Genomic DNA, 21,085 nt, shown 5'->3' with positions numbered 1-21,085 from the left:
TAGAACATTATTAATATATAGATTATGTGATACACTATAGTATTAAATTTTTTAGTAGTTCTTCTATCTCCTAATAGTTAATACTATACAATCATAGTTAAACCTGCTATATTAGCCTAATCTATAATATAAAGTGGTACTAGTATACAGTAAAAAAAAGCTTACTAATTTATAACTCCAATATAACTAATTCTATAGTAAGTTATAGAAAAGATTTAGAAAACTACAAATTTGAAAAGAATAATTTGTTTTATTTCCATTGGTAACGTCTATAAATATCTTTGAGCGCCATAATTGAAGCTTCCCCATAACCTATTTTACAAGTTTATGGGCTGGAAGAGTATTAAAAGTCGTAATTAAATCCTCATTATAGCTACATAATTAAACTTAAAGAATTAATTGGATGCTTTGAAATAGGCTAATTTAATATTTGAAAGAATTAAATATGCGTAATGTGAATTTTTCACCATACTCTGCCAATATTAGCAATATCAGGAATTATATTGACTCAAAACTTGGTAATAAATTAGTAAGCTCAAGTAATACTTTAAAACCAAATGATGAATATACAACACGACATAATTTTGGAATGGACTCTGCACATTATAAAGTTTTGCAATCTCCAATTCAAACAAATATGTGTAGATCTAACACTCCATTTAATACAACTAAAGTGACTCCTTTTATAAGAGAGGAAAGAAGATATCAGAATTCTTTATTAGAAAAGCCTATAATGGCAATCAATAGGGTTAATTCTGATACATATTCAGTAGTTAAGGGTAATACTCCAAATTTCAAATATTCTCATTTAGATCATAGTAACTTTTTGAACGAAAAAACCTTGAATATACCTAGCAAATATTCAAGCTCCAAATATAATATCTCAGAATATTATAATGGAACTATAAATAGTGGGAATTCATATAGTAAGTTTGGAAAGGAACCTTATGGTATATCTACTTGCAGGAAGCGGACTTTAGAGTGTATGTCGAATACAGACATGAAAAGTGCAACTTTGAATGATGAAAGTGAGGAATTTTATGATGCGATGAGTGATAATGAATACGGAGATGATGACAAAGTTACTTCCAAAATTAATATTCAGCCTCCTATTAAAAAACCCCTACATGTTCTTACTCCTTCAACAGCTTATTCAAGTGGTCAATTAGGTACTAAACAAAATACTTTAAAGGGCCGTTCAACAACTTATGGTATACCTTTATCTTTAGTTGAAAGTGATGATACTTTCTTTCTTGAATCTAAGAATCCAGAACGTTCTTTGCAAAGTGATATCTCAACTCCAGTAAGCTATATAAATGAAGTTAAGTATTCCCATCCTGATATTATATCTAGGAATTCTATACTCCCACCGTCTGCACTAGCAACTAGTAATATTAACCAACGCCTACGTACTCCACTTAGGTATAGAAATACTCAAATACTTAATAAACCAGGTACTTGTTCGCGTATACTTACTGCAGCTGAGATGAAGCAGGCATTTTGTAGGGTAAGGAGACCAGTTGGTGTACTTCGTGATTTTACACCAACTATTTCAGATAAAAGCTATGCTGATAACAAAGCCAGCGAAGTTGATGATAGCAAAATAACTAATTCTAATTATGATAAGATAAATGCGGAGATATTAGAAAATTCTGCAATGGCGGAGAAGTCAATAATGAAAAACAAACATTCTATAAATGCTACTATAGAAACAAAAAGTGAAGCTGCAGATTCAGACTTGGCCACTTCAAGTAAACTTGGGGACTCAGAAAATTTATCTCAAATTAAGAATATCTTTGGTAAGTTTATAAATAATAAAGAGAATGACAAGGCTTTAGGTGAATTAGACAACTCAAGTAAAGAATATAGGACCAATCCTAGTGGGTTGAATATGAAGGATAATGATAAAAAGTTTGGACTTGATACTGATATCAAATGTCCAGCAAAGAATACGAAGGTAATTAATTCTAAATCTTGTGAGATTATTGAAGAGGCTAGTAAGGATATTAATAAAGAGATTAATAAGGATACCAATAGTGAAATTAATAAGGGTATTAATAAAGATATTGGTAAAGAAACTACTAAAGAAAATGGCAAGGAAATTAATAAAGAAGTTAATGAAGTGTTTAAAGCCAATAAAGAAGATAATGAGGAGGCTATAAAAGAAGTTAATAAAGACATTGTTCCATGGTGGTTAGCTAATGCTGATAAACCGAACATGGTTGCTATTGAAGAAGATAGTGTTTTTGCACCAGATTCAGATTCTAGTGACGATACGAAAAATAAAGATATTAATGATGAATCTAAATTGCCTCTACCTTCATTATTTAAAGATAATTCAAGTAAATCATTACAAGTCAATAATACAGAGAATACAGGACAATCGAAAGAAGTGAATACTTTACATGGAGTATTTGAAAACAACTCTTCAGGTTTAGAATCTATTACAAAGCCATCAAATAGATCTATATTTTGTATTGGTGGAACTGAATCATCCTTACAAAATGGAGAAACAAAACAACTTAATGCGAATTTTATACACCAACCTTCAAGTTCAGCAAGTATATTCTCAGTTAATAATGGAAATAGTGGCAACTTTGCAAACTTACCTGAAGCTCCTAAAACAATTGATTTGCAAAGTAATAGCAAGAATATTTTAACGGAAACCCAGACAAATATTTTTAAAAACAATTTATGCACAGTATCTTCTAAGGATTCTAGTGCTTCTAATTTATTAAATAACGATAACTTATTTTCTTTTTCCAATACTTTGAATAATTCTAATGAATTAGGTCAACTAATACCAAATTCTTCGCAATCAAAAGATCTAGATAATTCTATACTCAGTAAACCTGTATCTCTCTTTGGTGCTACAACTCAGGGTATTACTAATACTAGTGATTCATTATTTAGTCAACTCACAAAATCTCCTGAGAAATCTGGAAATTTACTTAGTGATGCAGTTAGTCCTCAGAAAGACAACTCAGTAACTTTATTTTCATCTACTCAACCTTCACCTTTTAAGTCAGTAAGTGAATTTAAAGATAGTAATGTTACATCAAACTCCTCAGACAGTGCTAAAAATTTAATTTTTGGAGATACTTTTACAAAAAAACCTGAACTAAATTCTACAGGGTCTATCTTTGGAACTACATCATCATCATCATCATCATCATCATCCTTCATCCCATTTTCTTCTACTACACTGAACCCTGTACCTTCTGTGGGGACTAATCCCAGTGGATCAATTTTTGGTTCAACATCTACAACTTCACAATCAAGTACTGTTACTCCATTATCAGCTAGCGGAGGTTTGTTCGGTGCTCAGTCCACTTCTGGTTCTGCAACTTCATTAATTACAAACAATTCAGGTAACAATGGTAATTCTCTAACATCTACTGATAATAAGACATCCGGACTATTTGGGCCATTTTCAAATAGCTCCTTTAGTAGCACAAACATTGGGACGAGTAATACATACCTTTTTGGTCAAAGTGGAGCTTCATCTCCATTTGGTACATCACCAATCCAAAATCCCCCTGCAACCAATATATTTGGCTCTGCTACCCAAAATATCTCCCCAGGTGCTCTAGGCCCGAACCCTATACTAGCATCTAACTCCAATAATCCCTTTATTGGCCATGCCTCCAATTCAAATAGTGCAACATCTCATAGACGTCGCATAGCTAGGGCTAAAAGGTCTCAGTAGCTAGTAATTTATTGGAACTATATATCTTAGATGTATTAGACTACTCGAAATTCTCTTAAACTACACTATAATAAATTTCTACATTATTAAATTGTCCCTTTTAAAAGTTCGGGTTTGCCCAGGGTGAGTCTGGTGCAAATTGGAAATTGCTTATTTGGGACAGGACTCCATCCTTCCAAATTCCTTCAATTACATGACCCATTGCAAACCTTAGGATCCCATTACCCTCCTTACGACCATTAAACCACTCTCCTTCATATACATTGTTATCTTCTGCACAGAAAAAGATACCTTTGCCATGTCGGCGGTCATTTTCCCAGTATCCTTCGTATCTATTTCCATTTGCATAAGTATATATGCCAAAGCCGCAGGCGTGATCTGCTACCCAACTCCCCTTAAATCTATCATTATTTGAATAAAATAGCTCACCTTCCCCATGTTTTTTAGCATCTAGCCAATCTCCAACATATTTATCACCACGACTATACGTAAGAGTTCCCTTACCATTTACTTTACCATCCTTCCAATATCCTTCATACTTTTCTCCATTTTGATATGTCAATACACCATATCCATATTTTAGATCATTGACCCATTCTCCTTCATAGACATTACCATTTGGAAAAATATAAGTTCCTTTGCCATGCATAGATCCCTCATACCAGTCACCTTCGTATATTGCTGAATCAACAAATACATATTTTCCATGTCCATGCATCTTACCATTAACCCAATCGCCTTCATATTTCTCAATAACTTTATCTCCACTACTGCTAACATACGTTACAGTTCCCTTTCCATGTCTTTTATCATCACGCCATTCTCCTGAATATATATCACCATCGGAATATTTGTAAACGCCTCGTCCATGCATGCGACCATCTAGCCATTCCCCTTCATAAATATCACCATTATTATATATTAATTTACCATATCCACTAATCTTCCCATTTTCCCACTGTCCTTCATATATATTTCCACTAGAGAAGTGAGCTTTCCCCTGCCCATGGATTCTATCGTCAACCCACTCACCTTCATAAACTGCACCATCCGAATAGGTAAAACGTCCATATCCTTCTCGTTTCCCTAACACAAAGTCACCTTCATATTTTTCATTTTTTGAATAAACTAAAATTCCACGACCATGAAATAGTCCACCTTTTATATCACCAGAGTATGAATGACTAGTAGTTTCCATTTCTGTATATCCAATGAGTGCTACGTCAACTACGAAGCAGCTCTGGTATGACTATCTACAAAATAAATTAGTCAACTTTCAAAAGTTAAGTTAATCAACAATTAGTTATAAACTAGTCTATTTAAAAAGTAGACTAGATTGTCAATATTTTCCTTTGTAGTAATATTGATATTTCCAATGAGACCTCAAGTTTGATAAAATTCCAACTAGATATATTATTGGAGGGAAGTCTAAATAAGTAATTATAACAAAAGTAGTTAATCAAGAGATAATATCCTTCAGGTTTTCACAATTCAGCTAAAATAAGAGATTATAAAGTCATAAGGCAAAGAGTAAAGTTACATGTTTTGATAGTCTTCCCCACATAGAGCGCCAGCTTTTCCTTTTTTTCTCCATTTTTTTTTTCCTTTTTCTCGTCATTTTATTTATTTTATCCTTAGATAGTCACCAAATTTTAAATTAAATATTATAGTTTCAATGTAATGTGAACTTTGCGTATAACGCAGCTATATGAGAAGTCCGGCACCTTCTTGTATTACAAATATCATATACAACTTGATTTGATTTATATTTTTATGCTACCAACATCCTTAATATCTTGTTTAGAAAAAACGAAACATTAAATCCAACAATTACTGTATTTACATTGGAAGTAGTCAAGAGCGCCATACATATTTTTTCAGCGGGCTAGTTTTGGTATTTTAAATTTGCAGATAGGCAATTTCTCTTTTAAATAAGAAACAGTTAAATTTCTATGAACTAATTATTGCACAGTATCATCTTTAAATATGCATATTTCAATACCTCCACCACCTCTTTTACAGTCAAGTACTAGGATAGCTCGTCCTATCAAAGAAAGTATAGTTTGTGATGTTAATAGAGTCTCCGACATCACTATTAAAGCAAGTAATCTAAGTCATGGCAATATAAATGGAGCTGCTAAATTAAATGAAGATTTTGCATATAAGTCGGAAGGTATAGTAGAAAGTCCTCCCAATAAGCTTCCAGAACAGTATGATCAAAAAACTTATATATTAGGGAAACTGCAATCTAACCAACTTTTTAACAACACTGAACAATCTAATTATACTTATTCCCATATGGAGATTGAAATGGGAGGTAATAATCGGAGTAATAGTTCTGATTTCTCGACAGCATCTCTACCACCTACAAAATTAAATATGGATAAAAGTAATAGTAAACCATTTCAGAATACAGAAATAAATACTGTTTTTTCTACTTTAAAATCTGAAAAATATCTACATGGAAATAGAAGTGAAGATGAAGCAAATGTCAATTTTGATTGGCCTTCAATAAGTGGACATAATAAATATGAACTTCCATTGAATAGTAGTTCTAGCAACGAAATTAAACAAATTAGGAATTATGAAACAAATACAACTAATTTAAGCAGGATAAATAAGGAGCAGAGTAATGGGTTCTTTGTCACTACTCATAATAGATTTTGTGAGGGAAAAAACTCGAATATACCCTTGAATGATAAATCTAATTATTTACTTTCGGAAGGCACTGTGAACTTAGAAGAAAATCATTCAACACGCCATATACATGGTAATTACATAGCTGCAAATAATCTCAAGGAATTTGGTTTGAATAGTGGTGATATAGAATTAAGCAAATCTATAAGTTTAAAAAATAGCCATACTGGATCTAGATTGCCTCCAAAACTACCGACTATTTCTACAAATATAGTCCCAACTCCTATAGATTATACTGAAACTGATGTTAGAGATACTGGAAGTTTGGAATTTCCTGATTTTAGAAAAGGAGGTCATGAAATCATACCAGAAAGAGGAAAGTCATCTACTCGTCCTCCAACTGCACCTATATTCTCATCAGTAGACAATTCTATTCATTTAAATCGCAGTATAATATTGGAAAATATACAAGATTGTAGATCTCAGATATATACTGAGAGTGAACTTGTAGATATAAATGAGATATCTTTAAAACATGATATATCACAGGACTTACCAACTTCTTTTCAAGGGTTATCTTTGAAATTAACCTCATCTCAATTACTTCCTAATAATGTTTCCCCTTTTATTAATAAAAGTAATTTAGATACTGATAAACTAAGACCTTCTCCTTCAGCTTGTGTAGGTGTCACTCGTCCTCCTACAGCTCCGAACAATAGTTTAGGACCACATCCCAAGGTAGAAATGTTGATGAATTTAATGGATCGTACAGTTGAAAATAAAAGACGTGAATTTGAGAAATTCAATCGTCTGAAATCTGCCTTGTCAGAATTAGGTGATTTCAACAAGCGTTTACTTGAAGAAAATATTCGATTGAAAAGTGCCAATTTGAATACTGATTGTGAAGAATCTATTAAATCTAGAGTTGTAAACCAAAAAGTGTTGAACACTAAATTATCAATAGATAATGACATAGATAATAATTCGAATAGAGAAGTGGAATTACTGCAGAATGAACTATATAAAAAAGATGAAGTAATTAGGAATCTTCAGAATAAACTAATATCTAAGAGCTCATTCGACAGATTTAGTGCAGATCAGATGACATCTACTTATATGAAGATGTTTAAAAAGATTGAACAAAAAAGTTTACTATTTAAGGAAAGTGTTGATGATATAAACAATTTATTGTCAAACATTATTGGATTAGCTAGGAATTCAGTGGAATTACTTGGCAACAAAATGGTAGAAAATTTAAATAGGCTGTCGAGCGATATTATTCATCAGATTGAATTTAATTATAGTGCTTTAAAGGTAACATTGAATCACTTATCAGATCGTCAACAAATTATACTAGGCTCTATGACACGAATTGACAACCTCGAGATATCTGATAAGAAATACTCAAACATAAATATTGAAGATAATAGTTCTGCAAATTTTGAGGGGAATAGGTCACCAACTTACAAATTTAATTTTGAATCCAATGATGAATGTAACAGCAATGTCATGGAAGAAGCAAGTAACATACTAGATTATAATGGTAAAGCTAACACAAGTTATAGCCATAGCATAAATGGACTATTCTCACATACTAATGATGATTTATCTACAACGGGCAACAATAAAAATTTAGTAGATATAAATTTACCAGATGGTGATGCATGCCATCTAGATCAACTGTCATACAGTCAGTCACAATTTGATTCAGTATCTTTAGAAAATCAGAAACCACCGGTAGAAACGGTATACAATGATGATTCTAATACAGGTTGGAACTATGATCAGCCATGTGACTTAACACAGACAATAAGTGACATTGACTATATATACAACTATAATGCAATGCAAAATATATCATCTAGTAAGGCAACTGTATAAGTATATAGTCAATATCAATAGTATATATCGATTTAATTTAGGTGTTCAAATATAGATATTTTCTTAGTTTTCCATCTAATTGTTTAACTTTCATGAAATTCTAAATATTTATTTTAACTATCTATAGGTAATGCCTCTACGGAAGAAGGAGATGATCTATTATATGGTACCCAGCTAAAGTAGTCATCATACAGTGGATACCCTGGCCTTCCTGTGTGCTTAATAATATTCTCTAAGAATTTAAATTCACAATATAGAAGTTTTCGTTTGTAGAAAGTTCTAAGTATTCCGTTATCCTCGAGAGTTTTCAATACATCTTCACGTCTAATTCCAGTTCTCCTAATTATACTTTCTATAGTGATCCAATGTTTTACACTACCAATTGCCTGTTTATTTAATAATTCTTTAGATTTCATGCCTTCTAGTAAGACTTCAGGTATTTTAGCATTCCACCAACTTTTATATATAGCTCTGCCTAAATCAGATAGAGGTCTTTCGGGATGACCCCACTTTCCTTCACTTATTGATAATCTGTATGATAAATCTACCAGTAATTTTCCATAACCTTTTCTTTGATAACATGGTAGAGTGAGTATACATGCTAAATTATAATGCATTAGTGATATCTTCTCTTTGGAAAAGTACCCTACAAGATGACAACCTTCTTCATCAACTTCAGTAACAATGTAGAAAAGAAAGGGTTCCACATCATATTGAAGTGTTTTATGATCTAAGAAAAGCTTTGCAAGATAACAAAGATTTTCAGCATAACGTTTAGCTAGTGCTCCATCAATTTCAAATATAGAGATATTTTCTTTTCTATAAATTTCATTACCTGGTGGATGTCTAAGGATACAACCCTTAATATGGCGAATTAATTCACCCTCATGTCTAAAGAACTCTAGACAAAATTCACAAAAATGAAGTATTTCTAAATTCTGGTATTCATCAGGAAATGGTGAAAAGTACCATGTATCTAAGATGTATTTCCCAATCCTAATTTTACTAATAGTTTTTAACCGTGTTGTCTCTTCATGTACCTGTAATGCTGCATGATCCATCCCCTCATGCTCCTCTGGATCTTCTCCATCAGATATTTGCAATTGATCAATAGTCCTTTTACGAGATTTGGTAACACATTTTAAATTCTGATGAGTTGGAGATAATGTTGAATTAATTCTCATTAATTTTTCACGTAAATTAAAATCATCAAGCTCTTCTAGTTCAAAATCAACTTTAATATTTTTACCAGTTATCCAACGATCAAGACGACGATTTAATCCACGAAAATGAACATAAAATTCATAATCTACAAGATTTAATGAACTTCTGTTTTTCTCTATAGATGAATTAAGCTTTACTAAATTAGTTGATAGATTTTTACTGTTTACTTTTAAATATCCATTATATTTATCTTTATTTTCTACAAGATGAAGAAGATGAGTTGCACTTTCCCCAATTAGTTTCCATCCAATAATGCGTGCTAACTTATATTTTGCTGATTCATCAAAATATGCCAATACCCACTGATTCACTGTGGGAAAACTATTATTATTTATATCGAGATTAGTTTTATTATCCTCAATATTTGCATCACTTGAGTTTGTTAGTTCATTTCTACTTTCACATATATGTTCAGTATCTTCACCTTTATTTTTAAACTCTAGCTTTTCTAATGGAGAATCATACTCAGATAGATTAGCAAATTCTCGTGTCCCAGAATTTGGACGAAATTTACTAGAGCTCCCAGATATTTTGAGAGATGATCTAGTACGCAAGCCCATGCACCAATAGAGGTATATGTTGTATAATATCCAAATATATTATGAACTAAAAAAAAATATTCAATGTCTCAATATATTTAAATACTAAGTAGCTCATAAGTAGTACAATATTATTATTATATAATTATTTTCTTTAAAAGAAAAAAGGTGGAAATATTACTTTGTTATATACCCGTGCGGCCCTTGCCCTTCTTGTAAGGGTTAGTAAAGAAAAAGTGTAAGTTATATATTAAACTCTTCAGATCTACATATACATAATACAATGGTATAATGCAACATAACATCAATACAATATAATATAAATTAATGGATAGAATACTGAAGTTATTAGAATGAAAGTTGTCATTACACTAAATGTACTACTGTTTTTTACATTACTTTGGTATTACATCACTTTCTAATAAATACAAAGCTCTAGATATTATAGGAATAAAATTAGGATCAATATTACAGGAGATTTTTAAAATAAGAAGTATCTTAACTGTTAATATTCTGTTGACCTTTCACTGGTGTCCTTTGCAGATCTTAATTGTAACAGAAACTAATTTGGCGCTTTTAGACACATATTGCACGTACCAGATACTGGGTATCTGATAACTTGGTATACTGTTGCTATTTATACTCTGAATAGTGTTTTAGAGATAATGGAGGGATAGAGAGAGGGATAGATGTAAAGATCCGACTAGTCAATAGTTGTAGCAAGTAGTCGACTAATGTAAGTGGCAGAATGTGAGTGTATATTTCATTGTGCGGATTGCCAGACACGCAGACAAGTCCCGATGGACCATTGCACAGGAAAGTTAGCTGTGTTGTGTACAAATATTGTGCAGCTTTAAATCATTTATTTTAATATAACTACAAGTTATATTTATTTCTGTGTTACCTATATATTTGTGGATTTTTGAACAAATATTACTGAGGCAGTTAAGGAAGAATTGTGCTGTTTAAGATATCATTGTGTTTTGCACCTTTTTTGTATATAGAGCTATAAATATGGGAGATAATTGTACAATAGTTGATAAGTATACTGGGGTTGCAGAAGATATCAATTTATATAGACTTGATATTTCATCAAATCTAGACACTAATTGTAAAGACAATTCTATAGATGAAGTGAAAGATACTGTTAAAAGTGAAGAATATATACAAGAGAACACACTTCAAATACAAGATATTGATTGTAAACAAAGTGAGGACTCTAGAGAAAATACAGAAAGTATAGAATCAACTAATTCCGATACTTTAGCCGAACTAGAACTTTCTACAGAAAATTTAATAAAAGATGACAATTTGTCTCAGCAACGTCACATACATGATACATCATTACCTTATAAGTTGTGGATTGATGCAAAAAGTCGTGATTGGATTCTTGAATGGCAATCAAAGAATGGTAGATGGGGTGTAAGAAAATTTAGCTGCAAGCGTTGGGGGAAAGGGAAGGCATATTCTCATGCAATGAACTTCTTAGCCTCATTAACTTCTGGAGGAATTATTAAAGGAAGTCAATACAATAGACAATTTAATGATTTAATAAGTGTAACTGGGGATGGGAATGGATCTTGTAGATCTGTTGAAGATGAATTAGTCCTTCAGTTTCTTTCACAGCGTGATGCTGCATCAAATTCTGAAAAACCAAAACAAAGGCTAGAGAGTAATCCTGGACTGAATGCACTAGCAGCTATTGCAGCAGCTGCCACTGCATCAAACTCAGCGAATAATTCTTTGAATATTAAAAATCAGGCTAGTCAAAACAATAGTAACCAGAACCAGCAAACACATGTTAGGGGAGCTGTGCGCAAGAGTGGTGTTCCAGGCGTTTACTGGAGTCAAAAACCTCAAGGATGGAGAGTTGTATATTATACTGGAAAAGATAGAGAATTTGAATATTTTAAAGTGCCAGCTAGTGCCTCTGAAGAGGTAATAAGTGAGATTTTGGAAGTTGCAAAACGTTTTAGATCTCAAGTTACTTCAGAAGGACGCCATTTACCAAATGGTACTGTAGGATCTAGCTCTAAAAGAGCTAGAGCTGCTGAAAGGAAAGCAGCTGCAGCTCTCTCAAATGAATCTGCTCGTCGCAGAACACTTGTAAATAATGTATCCCCATATCCTAATGATACTTTTAATGGAAAATATAAAAATAACCCCATTGATTCAGCTCCTAGTATTTTAGTTGATTCAGATACATTATCATCGGCTGGGTCATATGGTGCAGCAACTATTGCAGGGAAAATTGTAAATTCACCAACTAGTATAACTCCTGGCATCTATGATTGGTTATATAACCCTATGCTTATGAATTTATATGGAAACTATTCAGTGGCAAATCAGGCAGCTGCAATACAACAATGGGCATTATTGCAAAATATATTGTACCAACAAAATTCATTAGTGCAGAATAGTGTACATACATCTAGTGAAACACCTGGGGTTCCACCAATGTTCCCGAGTCCATTCCTGACTAATTATCCTATTCAATCTCAAAGTACTAACAATACTCAGAAGACACATCTCTCTCAACAACAGCAACAAATAATTAATAATCAGAATTCAATAAATCAAGCTAACATGGATTTATTCTATAGATACTATTGTATATCTCCTCCTACACAACATCAAAGTACCTCTGTAATGAGTTCACCAAATACAAATGTAAATTTCCCTATGAATGATGCCATAAATTGGCTATCACAGCTTATGAATATGCAAAACTACTCACAAAGTGGGGAAACAACTTTATTACAAACAGATATATATGGGGACAAATCTCAGCAAACAGATACAATAATACAAAGAACCACAACTTATCTATCTGAGTCTAAACCAGATCCAGCTGAAGAAAATAAACTTGATATACAACAAAACAAACCATGTGGAACTGAAAATATAGAAGTGATAAAGAATATTGAGGAAGAAGAAAAAGTCCAACCTGTATTTTCCAATACTTGACTTATATAGATGAAGACATAAAGTATAATCAGGTATAACCAAGTAAATAGTAGTGGAACTTCAGATTCCTCTATTAAATCACTTCTAGGTTAAAGGATTATGTCAGGTTAAGGTTACTTCTTTGTAAAGTCCGACTTTATAGGAGTTCTCTATTAATTTTATATCATATTTGATCACTTCTAATTAAAATATTTCATGTTATTCTGGAACAAAAGACGATGAAAATACATCACTAAGAACTTTTGCTTTAATTAAACCAATCCCAGATAAATTAACAAGTTCACATTCGCGTGCATTTATTATATTTGACATTGAACTAAAGCTTTTCAGTAGTTTACACGCATCACTCCTGTTTATTCTAGGAAGAGAAGATAATGCTTCAATGGATCTTTCGTTGATATCTGAGGAGAGAATTCCTCTTATACTATCTGGAGGTGTGTTTTCAAATGATTTCATTGCTTCTAGAACAGCAGCTGCTTCTTGAGGTGTCCATACCAATAATAGTGTCATGTTAGTGTTAAAGCATATATTTGTTATATCAAGAATGGTAGTATCCAAACCAGCAGATGAGGAAACATCAACCATACACAAAACAACACGAACTTTATAGTTTTTCTCTAGTGACATAATTCGTCTTTTTAGATATGTATTGTGAAGTTTATGGTACTTGATACTTATGAAAATTACAGCATCATATTTACCTACCAAGAAGTCTGGAACCAACGAACTAAATTCATAAATTGTATTCTTAATATATTGAATCAGAGGATTTCCTTTTTGTCTGTTACTTGCAACTATGATATCACATGCTCTGGAATCAAAGAACTTTAATTCAGAATTATATTCAGTATTTACATTATTGTTATTATCCATTGAATTAAAGTTAAAAATAAGACTTTCTTCTTGCGGTAATACAAATTGCATATTGCATCTAAGCGCAACTTATCAATGCATCTAATAAGTATTATAATGGAATTATTAATCTGAATTTAAATGAATGATTTAGTAATAATATAACTGGTAATTATCTATATATGTTATCTAACTAATATTTATTTACATAATTCCCTTATATAAACTATTTCATTAATATAATAGAGCTATCATAGGATCAATTCCCTTCAAAATTTATTGCCATTCATTTTGAAGTGGAATAGTAATTGTGTAACATTATATAAACTCTATAAAACTATTAAATAAGAGTATATTGATTAGTTTATATTTATTACTACAGATATTCGATAATATTACTCTCATTTGTTAAATTATAGTAACTTACAAATAATTAATCCACTGCAGTTTCTAATCAATATAATTCCTATATCTTGTATTTCTTCCTTAATATTATACCCTATGTCTAACATCTTTAGTAATAAAGTAATATGTTGTTGAATAAAAGTTCTGTGTTAGATATCAACTTTATTTAATATTGGTTATTCAAGGTAAGTTCAAAGAAGTCAAATAGTTAAAAATAATAAATATTTTTGATTTATAAAAGTATATTATTTCCAACTATTTGACTTAAATTAAATTGATGATATACACTTCATATTTCTTATTCAAATACTTACAATAAAGATTCAGATAGCTACTTTGTACAAAATTGACATTTTCTTAAAAAGAAAACTCAAAGTTCTATAATATAATACAATAAGGTAGAAATACACACAATTTTAATAACAAGATCTTAATTAACTAACTACCTTGCCATTGTGAATACATCCTGTGACTAACTATAAATAAATCCCTAATTCAGAGATTTATAATAATGGTAAGTCACACTTAAATCAATATTACAAATCATATCTTGGAAGGTGAGGAGATATATTTATAAAATAGAATACTTACTTTATAATGAAAAGATACTCAATATTTGATTATATATAAAACAATTATATATTTAAGATCACTTCTTCATATTGTAACAGTATGGTATCTTGTGCTAGAGACTTCGACACAAAACTAAAGAGTCTCATAAAATACATTCCCACTAAATATTTAGACAACATAATTAAATATAAGATAAACTATTGCATGAAGAAATAAAAGTACTTATTCAAATTATAGGTTACTAAGACTAAAAATAATTACGTCTACTGGCGCACAATCATTCTATGTAGAAAGAACAGCAATCGACAGCGTGTACGTCTGGGTATCTTACGTAATTTTTTTAAATAATAGTGGGTTCCCCCCTCCAAAATATATTAGGTGTGAGTAGTAATCATAGAAAATATTATTTATTTTTTTTGTATAAAATAAAAGAATATAAGGGGCATCTTAATGACAATAGTTGCAGAAGGAGCAAAACTGGTGCGAGTGCATCCAGAAAAAGTTCTAGAGTTCCCATTAGTACTTTATAGCTCTGTGACATGCCCACTAATGCTTGAAAATATAACATCTTCAACAGTAGCATTTAAGATCAAGACAACAGCTCCGAGAGGATATTTAGTTCGACCTAGTAGTGGTATAATTTTACCAAGTCAAACAAGAGAAGTTCAGATAATTTTACAACCATTGCAATCTGTTGAACAAGCATCTCAATCACATAGATTTTTAATACAGACAACATTATGTGATAATAGTGTAGAACAGCTCCCTAAAGACTTTTGGCAAGAGGTTAATAAGGATCAGATATTTGAACATAGATTGTCTGTAATATTTAAACAAGAAACTCCAGCGGATACCAATCCTGGGAGTATAGATTTATCTAAAGGTTCATTACATCCTGGGTCACAGTCAGCATCGTCATCTATAATAACTAATCAAGGTGTTCATTCAGGTGATATTGATCTAAAAAATAAATATGATGAACTTGTACAATATTGTCTTGCTTTAGAAAAGCAAAGTAATGAACTGAAGGGAGAAGCTGCAATTCTCAGAGAAAAGTTAGAGAAGGCTGAGAGAAATGTAGTAAATAATAGTACACAAGGTGCCCAAGGTATTGAGTTTTGGCATGTAGTAGCAATGGTTTTTGTTGCTATTGTTGCTTTGAAACTTATTAACTATTAAATAGATTCATTATATTAGGTATGGGACGCTAGGGATATATATCCATAAGTCTGTTAACTATTTCAAATATTGCAAGTTTTTGATAACTTATGAGCTCATGAAGACTATATTTGTATTAATAGATACTGATATTATTGTTCTTTTAAATTATACTTTTAAAGGTTGTACTTTGAGTGACCTTCCAACTTTTATCTCTGAATCTAGTACACTGAGAATTAGTTGATTTTTAAAAGTGAGAAAAAGAGGAGATATAATAAGATTCTTATTTCAATTATTCTTCTTTATTTACAGTAGTTGAGAAATATAATTTATAAATTGTAATAGATTATAGTATATTATTATAGAACAACTGTATGTGTGTTTGGAAGTTCAGTGTAGGTTATATAGGAGAAAATATCATTTAACTTGACTAAGTTTATTTATGAAACTTAAGTGAAGTCTTAGTGTGTATATGTTTAAATATCGGTTATAGACGCTACATTTTTGATACTAGTACTTCATCTAATATTTGCTATAAGCGGCTGTAAATTTCTTGTATTACATATCAAAAAGTATTTTCAAGTGGCAAATGTTAACAGGAATATTAAAGTACCTTCTGTAAAGCTTTATACTGTATGGGAGACAACCTTAGTGAATTAATATGTAAGTGTGATCATAGTATTTTAGAAAGTTATCAATTTCCAGATAATATTAATATATATTTTTTGAATAGCAATGAAATTCAGAATAAACTGATATCTCCAAAGTACTTTTTGTTTAGATCTGGGAATCGTATTTCTAAAGATTGGATCATTGGGAGGATTTTATTTTGTGAAGATGGTAGAATTTGGTTTATACAAAGTAATGAAGACTTAGCTATTAAATACAATAATTCTCAATCTAGTATTATAAACTGTGAAATATCTGGTTTCTTTACTTCAAGCTTATTTCTCCAATGTAAGGTAACAAAAGTATTTAATTTGTCATGCCTAATTGCTATTCGTGACTGGAAAATTATGGAAATATCAGCTAAAGAAACTATATCCCCTAAAAGAAAATTACTATCATCAATGTATTTTTCTTGTATAAATTCTCCTTTAAAAAGTACCCATAATAATATAAATGTAATTAGAGATAGAATTTTGTGTTTAAATGCTAATACTATAATATGGCTATCAGATAAGAAATTATCTTTTAAAAGTTCATTAGGCAATTATTCTTTAATTGGTATAATCATACACATATCTCCTATTATAAGGAGTGTTAATAAACAAAAGAGCAGTATTAAAACTATTGATCAGTGCTTAGTTTATCAAACTAAAAATCAAGATAACAAATATAATATATTTGATTTTAACATAAAGCCATCAAGATGGAGTAATACAACCTCATACTCTATCAAATTATATAATATAGAGACGAAATCTATTATTTCAATATATTTTCCTGGTAATAATCTCTTATTTTATAGATACATTTTTGATTGGCACTATATAATTTCTTTAAGTAATCTATATCTTGGAAAAATTGTAGTTTTTGAAGAAGGTAAAGAATCATTAGTCCAATGTTATATAGCGCATAGCGATACACTAGTATATAGGCAAGAATTGATACCAGATCATATTAGGTCTTTGCAAATATTCCCAATACTATTACAGATTAAGAAAAATATTGGATTTGGAGTTTATGAGATATCATCATTACGAAATTCTGTTAGACTTTATTTACATAATGCTTGCAGATATGAAACATCTATAAATTTTTCAATAACTAAAGGTTCTATATTGTGGGTTAGGAATTTCCGTTGTTTATTTATTAAAAATAGAAAAAGTCTCATTTTAGGATCTTGCAAGAATTTTTCTTCACGATTACTTGTTGGAATTGCTGTAGAATATTTTTCTGATTGGGGATTATACAAACACTCTAATTTAATCGAATTTAAATATGAATCATATTCACTTTCTAATACATTGAATATGCAGTTACTTAGTCATGAATATTTGGAATATTCTGATTCTTCAGTAGATATATCACAGAAACTTCATCTATGGGATATCCGTAATTTTTGCTATTTTCATTATAATCTTTATGTAGACATCTTTAATATATTCCTATCAAATCATGATGAGTTTGATATGTTGCCAGTAAGTATTTTAGATGCTATTAAAAATAAACTAGATTCTTCAGATATTATATACTATCACTATCATAATAGGAATAATACCAATTTTAGGAAATATAAGAACAGTAATATATGTAAGAATGATCAAATAACCCATCCTGGCCAACTTTTACTATTACAAGATAAGGATCATTACAGTAATAATGTAATTTACACAGATTGCAATGATCGAATGCTAAGTACTTGGAGATTAGCAACTATTGAAGAGTGGTATATTGTAATAGACTGCCTGACTAGATCTGATATTGATTTAAGTGTTTTGAATGCTTTAAATAATGAGGTGATATCAATTGAATATTTTGAATACTTATTAGATAATGAAAAGATAATATTACCTGATACTAGATATAATTCTTATACAAGTCAGTTTACTGATACTCTTAGTGTAGTATGTAATGAAATGGAAGATAATTATCTATCAGTAATTTTATTACCTGTAGGAAGTTTGATTGGAGAGTTATTTTTAGATTTTGAAGAAGATAATATCTTAAGTAATTTACATTATATTTGTACTCCAAAAAATGGTTTTAATAAAGAAACTTTTCCAGTATTATTTTTATTGCATGGACAATTTTTAGCTAATATTTGGAGGGGCAAAACTATTGAAGAAGTTTACAAACCAAGAATTATATATATAGAAAAGTTAATGATAATATTTCAGCAGAAAAAAATGTTTCTGATAGTAGAACCATCTAATATGATATTTATTTCTCCAAAGAATGATATTTCTAGCCATAATATATCTGCGACACTTTTATTTATTAAATCTAAAGAGATCATTCGTGAACAGAATAATACAAAATATATCTTTTATTGTGTTCCATTATTTAGATCAATACTAAATTTATCTTATTATACTGATCAAGATACTTTCGAATTAATTGAATTGAGTATTGTGCCATTGGAGATTCCTATTCATTGGTACCTTTGTATTGAATCACAATCATTTATACTTTTAACAACTAGTGATTATCATTTAAATAATACTATATTATTAGATCCAGAATTTGAAGATAAACTTTTGTCACATTTTACTATATCAAATACACATCGTAACAATGGTACAGGTTACTACATTACACAACTTACATTTCCATATAGTGATTTTAGCAGCAATTCGTCAAATTATATAGAAGTAAAGAATGGTTATGACTCAATAAATTCTCTTTTGTGGTTTACAAACAACAAATTCACATTAAAACTAGATTTATCGAGTGAGTCTTGGCCCGAGAAATTTATTAAATTGACCCATATAACAGCTTTTGATATTAAAGATTGGGTAAACAATATTGTTGACTGGTACTTATTTAAAAAAGGTATACCTATAATATACAATCATACAAATATCGCAAGGTTTGAAATAATTAGTATTTGCAATAGATTAAATAATATATGTGATGTCATACCATTAATATCACTAGAAAAAGTTAAAATTTTAGATATAATACACTTCAAAGGATATAATCCATTGAATATATATGGTAATTGGATAGTATTGCGTGTTACTACAGGAAGTGAACCTTTAAAGTACAAAGATGATAAATATTTACAATTATATCCAATATGGAATTCAGGTTGGAATGATATCTGGATATCGAAGGATATAGCTAAAAACTCTTTAATAAATGCAATTTTTCCAGGTCAAATAGTATCTATCAATCGAATATATGCAACTATAACTGAACAAAGTACTCCACATACTTTAGTGAGTGGAATTTTACAAAATGTCATATTAGAAACAATTTATCCTACTATGGAGAATCACATCGCAACTTCAGATCAAGATTTTAGTGTTGACCATTTAACACCAAATTTAAGTCCATATACATCTCAGATCTTATCTTATAAAAGTTTTTTAAATTCACTAAATTATGGCAATATTATATTTCTTTCTTCAATTAAAAATAATAAGTTACAATTAATAAATTCAGATAAGTATGATAAGAAAAGCACACATAATTTTCTCTATTTTGACCAGTATAAATTTTCTTCTACCTATATGTATATTGATACATATTCAGAAATATTTATCCACAAACTCTATGAAAATAAAGAAAATTCAGCACTTGAATATGAATCAGGCCTCTTGAAATATTATAATGATCCCAATCCATATATACTTGGACCAGATGGATCTCCAATAGCTTCAAAAATTATATTTTCAAATAACCATTCATATTTTCTTTCTGTTATAAATCAATCATACTGTTTTCAAAGTAATATATATATTAATGAATATAAAGATCATTTATATAACTTTTGGGAAATTTTATCTGATAAGGAATCAGAAAACTATACTTTAGATCCAGATGCAATCTTTTGTTTTAGTGGAACAATCTTACATATCGAGTATATTGAAATTCGTTGGTTTTGTCTTAACTGTTTGAAAGTACTTCAAGATGGACTTGAAAATTGTCTTTGTAAAAGTCATAATTCAGATTTATCATCAACTTCTATGATTGTTACTATTATAGGATCTATAGAAATTGACTATCCAAATGATTCTCAAACAAAAATATTTCCCTTTGTAATAACAAATTGGAATGCAATAAAACTTTTAGCTTATATACATTCATATGTTAAATGCCAACCAGAAATTACATTAGAGTTAGCTATTCCTATTGCAAAAGTTCTATGGAACAAATTATATAACCAAAAGGGATTTAGTAATTCTTATACAATATATAATCATAAAGAATTGAAAAATCTTAGCTCTAAAAGGTTTATAAAACCTAAAAAACAGATTGGAATTTTAGGATATGTGGAATTATTTGAAGATGAAGATCTAATTATTATCCCTTTAGATCCACTAGAAACATTTAAATTAGAAGCATGTATCAGATTTATACAATCTAGTGAAGATAAATCTATATTTGCATATATACATATTGTTAGATGGGTTTCTATAAATTATGAATATCAAATATTTAAATATAATAAGTAATACTTATATTAATA

At 30.1% G+C, this 21,085-nt stretch overlaps 8 protein-coding genes across 8 annotated transcripts, besides 11 other annotated features; 5 read left to right on the top strand and 3 right to left on the bottom strand.

Annotated features, from left to right (window-relative positions):
• Positions 1-445: 445 nt before the first annotated feature.
• CMU_007270 (uncharacterized protein) lies at positions 446-3,709 on the top strand (the record flags this gene model as incomplete). Its single annotated transcript, XM_002140551.1, has 1 exon — positions 446-3,709. One exon carries the CDS (start codon positions 446-448, stop codon positions 3,707-3,709), a length of 3,264 nt encoding a protein of 1,087 aa, XP_002140587.1.
• Positions 3,153-3,180: a microsatellite.
• A 100-nt stretch (positions 3,710-3,809) lies between the features above and the next one.
• Positions 3,810-4,907, bottom strand: CMU_007260 (MORN repeat domain-containing protein; the record flags this gene model as incomplete). Its single annotated transcript, XM_002140550.1, has 1 exon — positions 3,810-4,907. The coding sequence occupies one exon, from the start codon at positions 4,905-4,907 to the stop codon at positions 3,810-3,812; it is 1,098 nt and encodes a 365-aa protein (XP_002140586.1).
• A 377-nt stretch (positions 4,908-5,284) lies between these two features.
• Positions 5,285-5,339: a sequence feature (A-rich).
• A 17-nt stretch (positions 5,340-5,356) lies between these two features.
• Positions 5,357-5,378: a sequence feature (AT_rich).
• A 317-nt stretch (positions 5,379-5,695) lies between these two features.
• CMU_007250 (uncharacterized protein) lies at positions 5,696-8,227 on the top strand (the record flags this gene model as incomplete). The annotated part of the gene is made up of 1 exon (XM_002140549.1): positions 5,696-8,227. The coding sequence occupies one exon, from the start codon at positions 5,696-5,698 to the stop codon at positions 8,225-8,227; it is 2,532 nt and encodes an 843-aa protein (XP_002140585.1).
• A 113-nt stretch (positions 8,228-8,340) lies between these two features.
• Positions 8,341-10,011, bottom strand: CMU_007240 (MOZ/SAS family protein; the record flags this gene model as incomplete). The annotated part of the gene is made up of 1 exon (XM_002140548.1): positions 8,341-10,011. One exon carries the CDS (start codon positions 10,009-10,011, stop codon positions 8,341-8,343), a length of 1,671 nt encoding a protein of 556 aa, XP_002140584.1.
• Positions 10,012-10,117: 106 nt separating this feature from the next.
• Positions 10,118-10,150: a sequence feature (AT_rich).
• Positions 10,151-10,259: 109 nt separating this feature from the next.
• Positions 10,260-10,319: a microsatellite.
• A 685-nt stretch (positions 10,320-11,004) lies between these two features.
• CMU_007230 (uncharacterized protein) lies at positions 11,005-12,957 on the top strand (the record flags this gene model as incomplete). Its single annotated transcript, XM_002140547.1, has 1 exon — positions 11,005-12,957. One exon carries the CDS (start codon positions 11,005-11,007, stop codon positions 12,955-12,957), a length of 1,953 nt encoding a protein of 650 aa, XP_002140583.1.
• Positions 12,958-13,155: 198 nt separating this feature from the next.
• On the bottom strand, positions 13,156-13,881 carry CMU_007220 (DNA repair protein rad10, putative; the record flags this gene model as incomplete). Its single annotated transcript, XM_002140546.1, has 1 exon — positions 13,156-13,881. The coding sequence occupies one exon, from the start codon at positions 13,879-13,881 to the stop codon at positions 13,156-13,158; it is 726 nt and encodes a 241-aa protein (XP_002140582.1).
• Positions 13,882-14,422: 541 nt separating this feature from the next.
• Positions 14,423-14,465: a sequence feature (AT_rich).
• Positions 14,466-14,825: 360 nt separating this feature from the next.
• Positions 14,826-14,861: a sequence feature (AT_rich).
• Positions 14,862-15,184: 323 nt separating this feature from the next.
• Positions 15,185-15,226: a sequence feature (AT_rich).
• An 11-nt stretch (positions 15,227-15,237) lies between these two features.
• CMU_007210 (MSP domain-containing protein) lies at positions 15,238-15,966 on the top strand (the record flags this gene model as incomplete). Its single annotated transcript, XM_002140545.1, has 1 exon — positions 15,238-15,966. The coding sequence occupies one exon, from the start codon at positions 15,238-15,240 to the stop codon at positions 15,964-15,966; it is 729 nt and encodes a 242-aa protein (XP_002140581.1).
• A 299-nt stretch (positions 15,967-16,265) lies between these two features.
• Positions 16,266-16,309: a sequence feature (AT_rich).
• Positions 16,310-16,580: 271 nt separating this feature from the next.
• On the top strand, positions 16,581-21,071 carry CMU_007200 (uncharacterized protein; the record flags this gene model as incomplete). Its single annotated transcript, XM_002140544.1, has 1 exon — positions 16,581-21,071. One exon carries the CDS (start codon positions 16,581-16,583, stop codon positions 21,069-21,071), a length of 4,491 nt encoding a protein of 1,496 aa, XP_002140580.1.
• Positions 16,651-16,672: a sequence feature (AT_rich).
• Positions 21,032-21,085: part of a sequence feature (AT_rich) that runs on past the window's edge.

This window comes from Cryptosporidium muris, genomic scaffold, assembly GCF_000006515.1.
Source record: "Cryptosporidium muris RN66 scf_1106632373431 genomic scaffold, whole genome shotgun sequence".
NCBI classification, from domain to species: domain Eukaryota; phylum Apicomplexa; class Conoidasida; order Eucoccidiorida; family Cryptosporidiidae; genus Cryptosporidium; species Cryptosporidium muris.
Note: the sequence above shows the minus strand (reverse complement) of the source record. Positions and strands in the feature narration are given on the sequence as shown.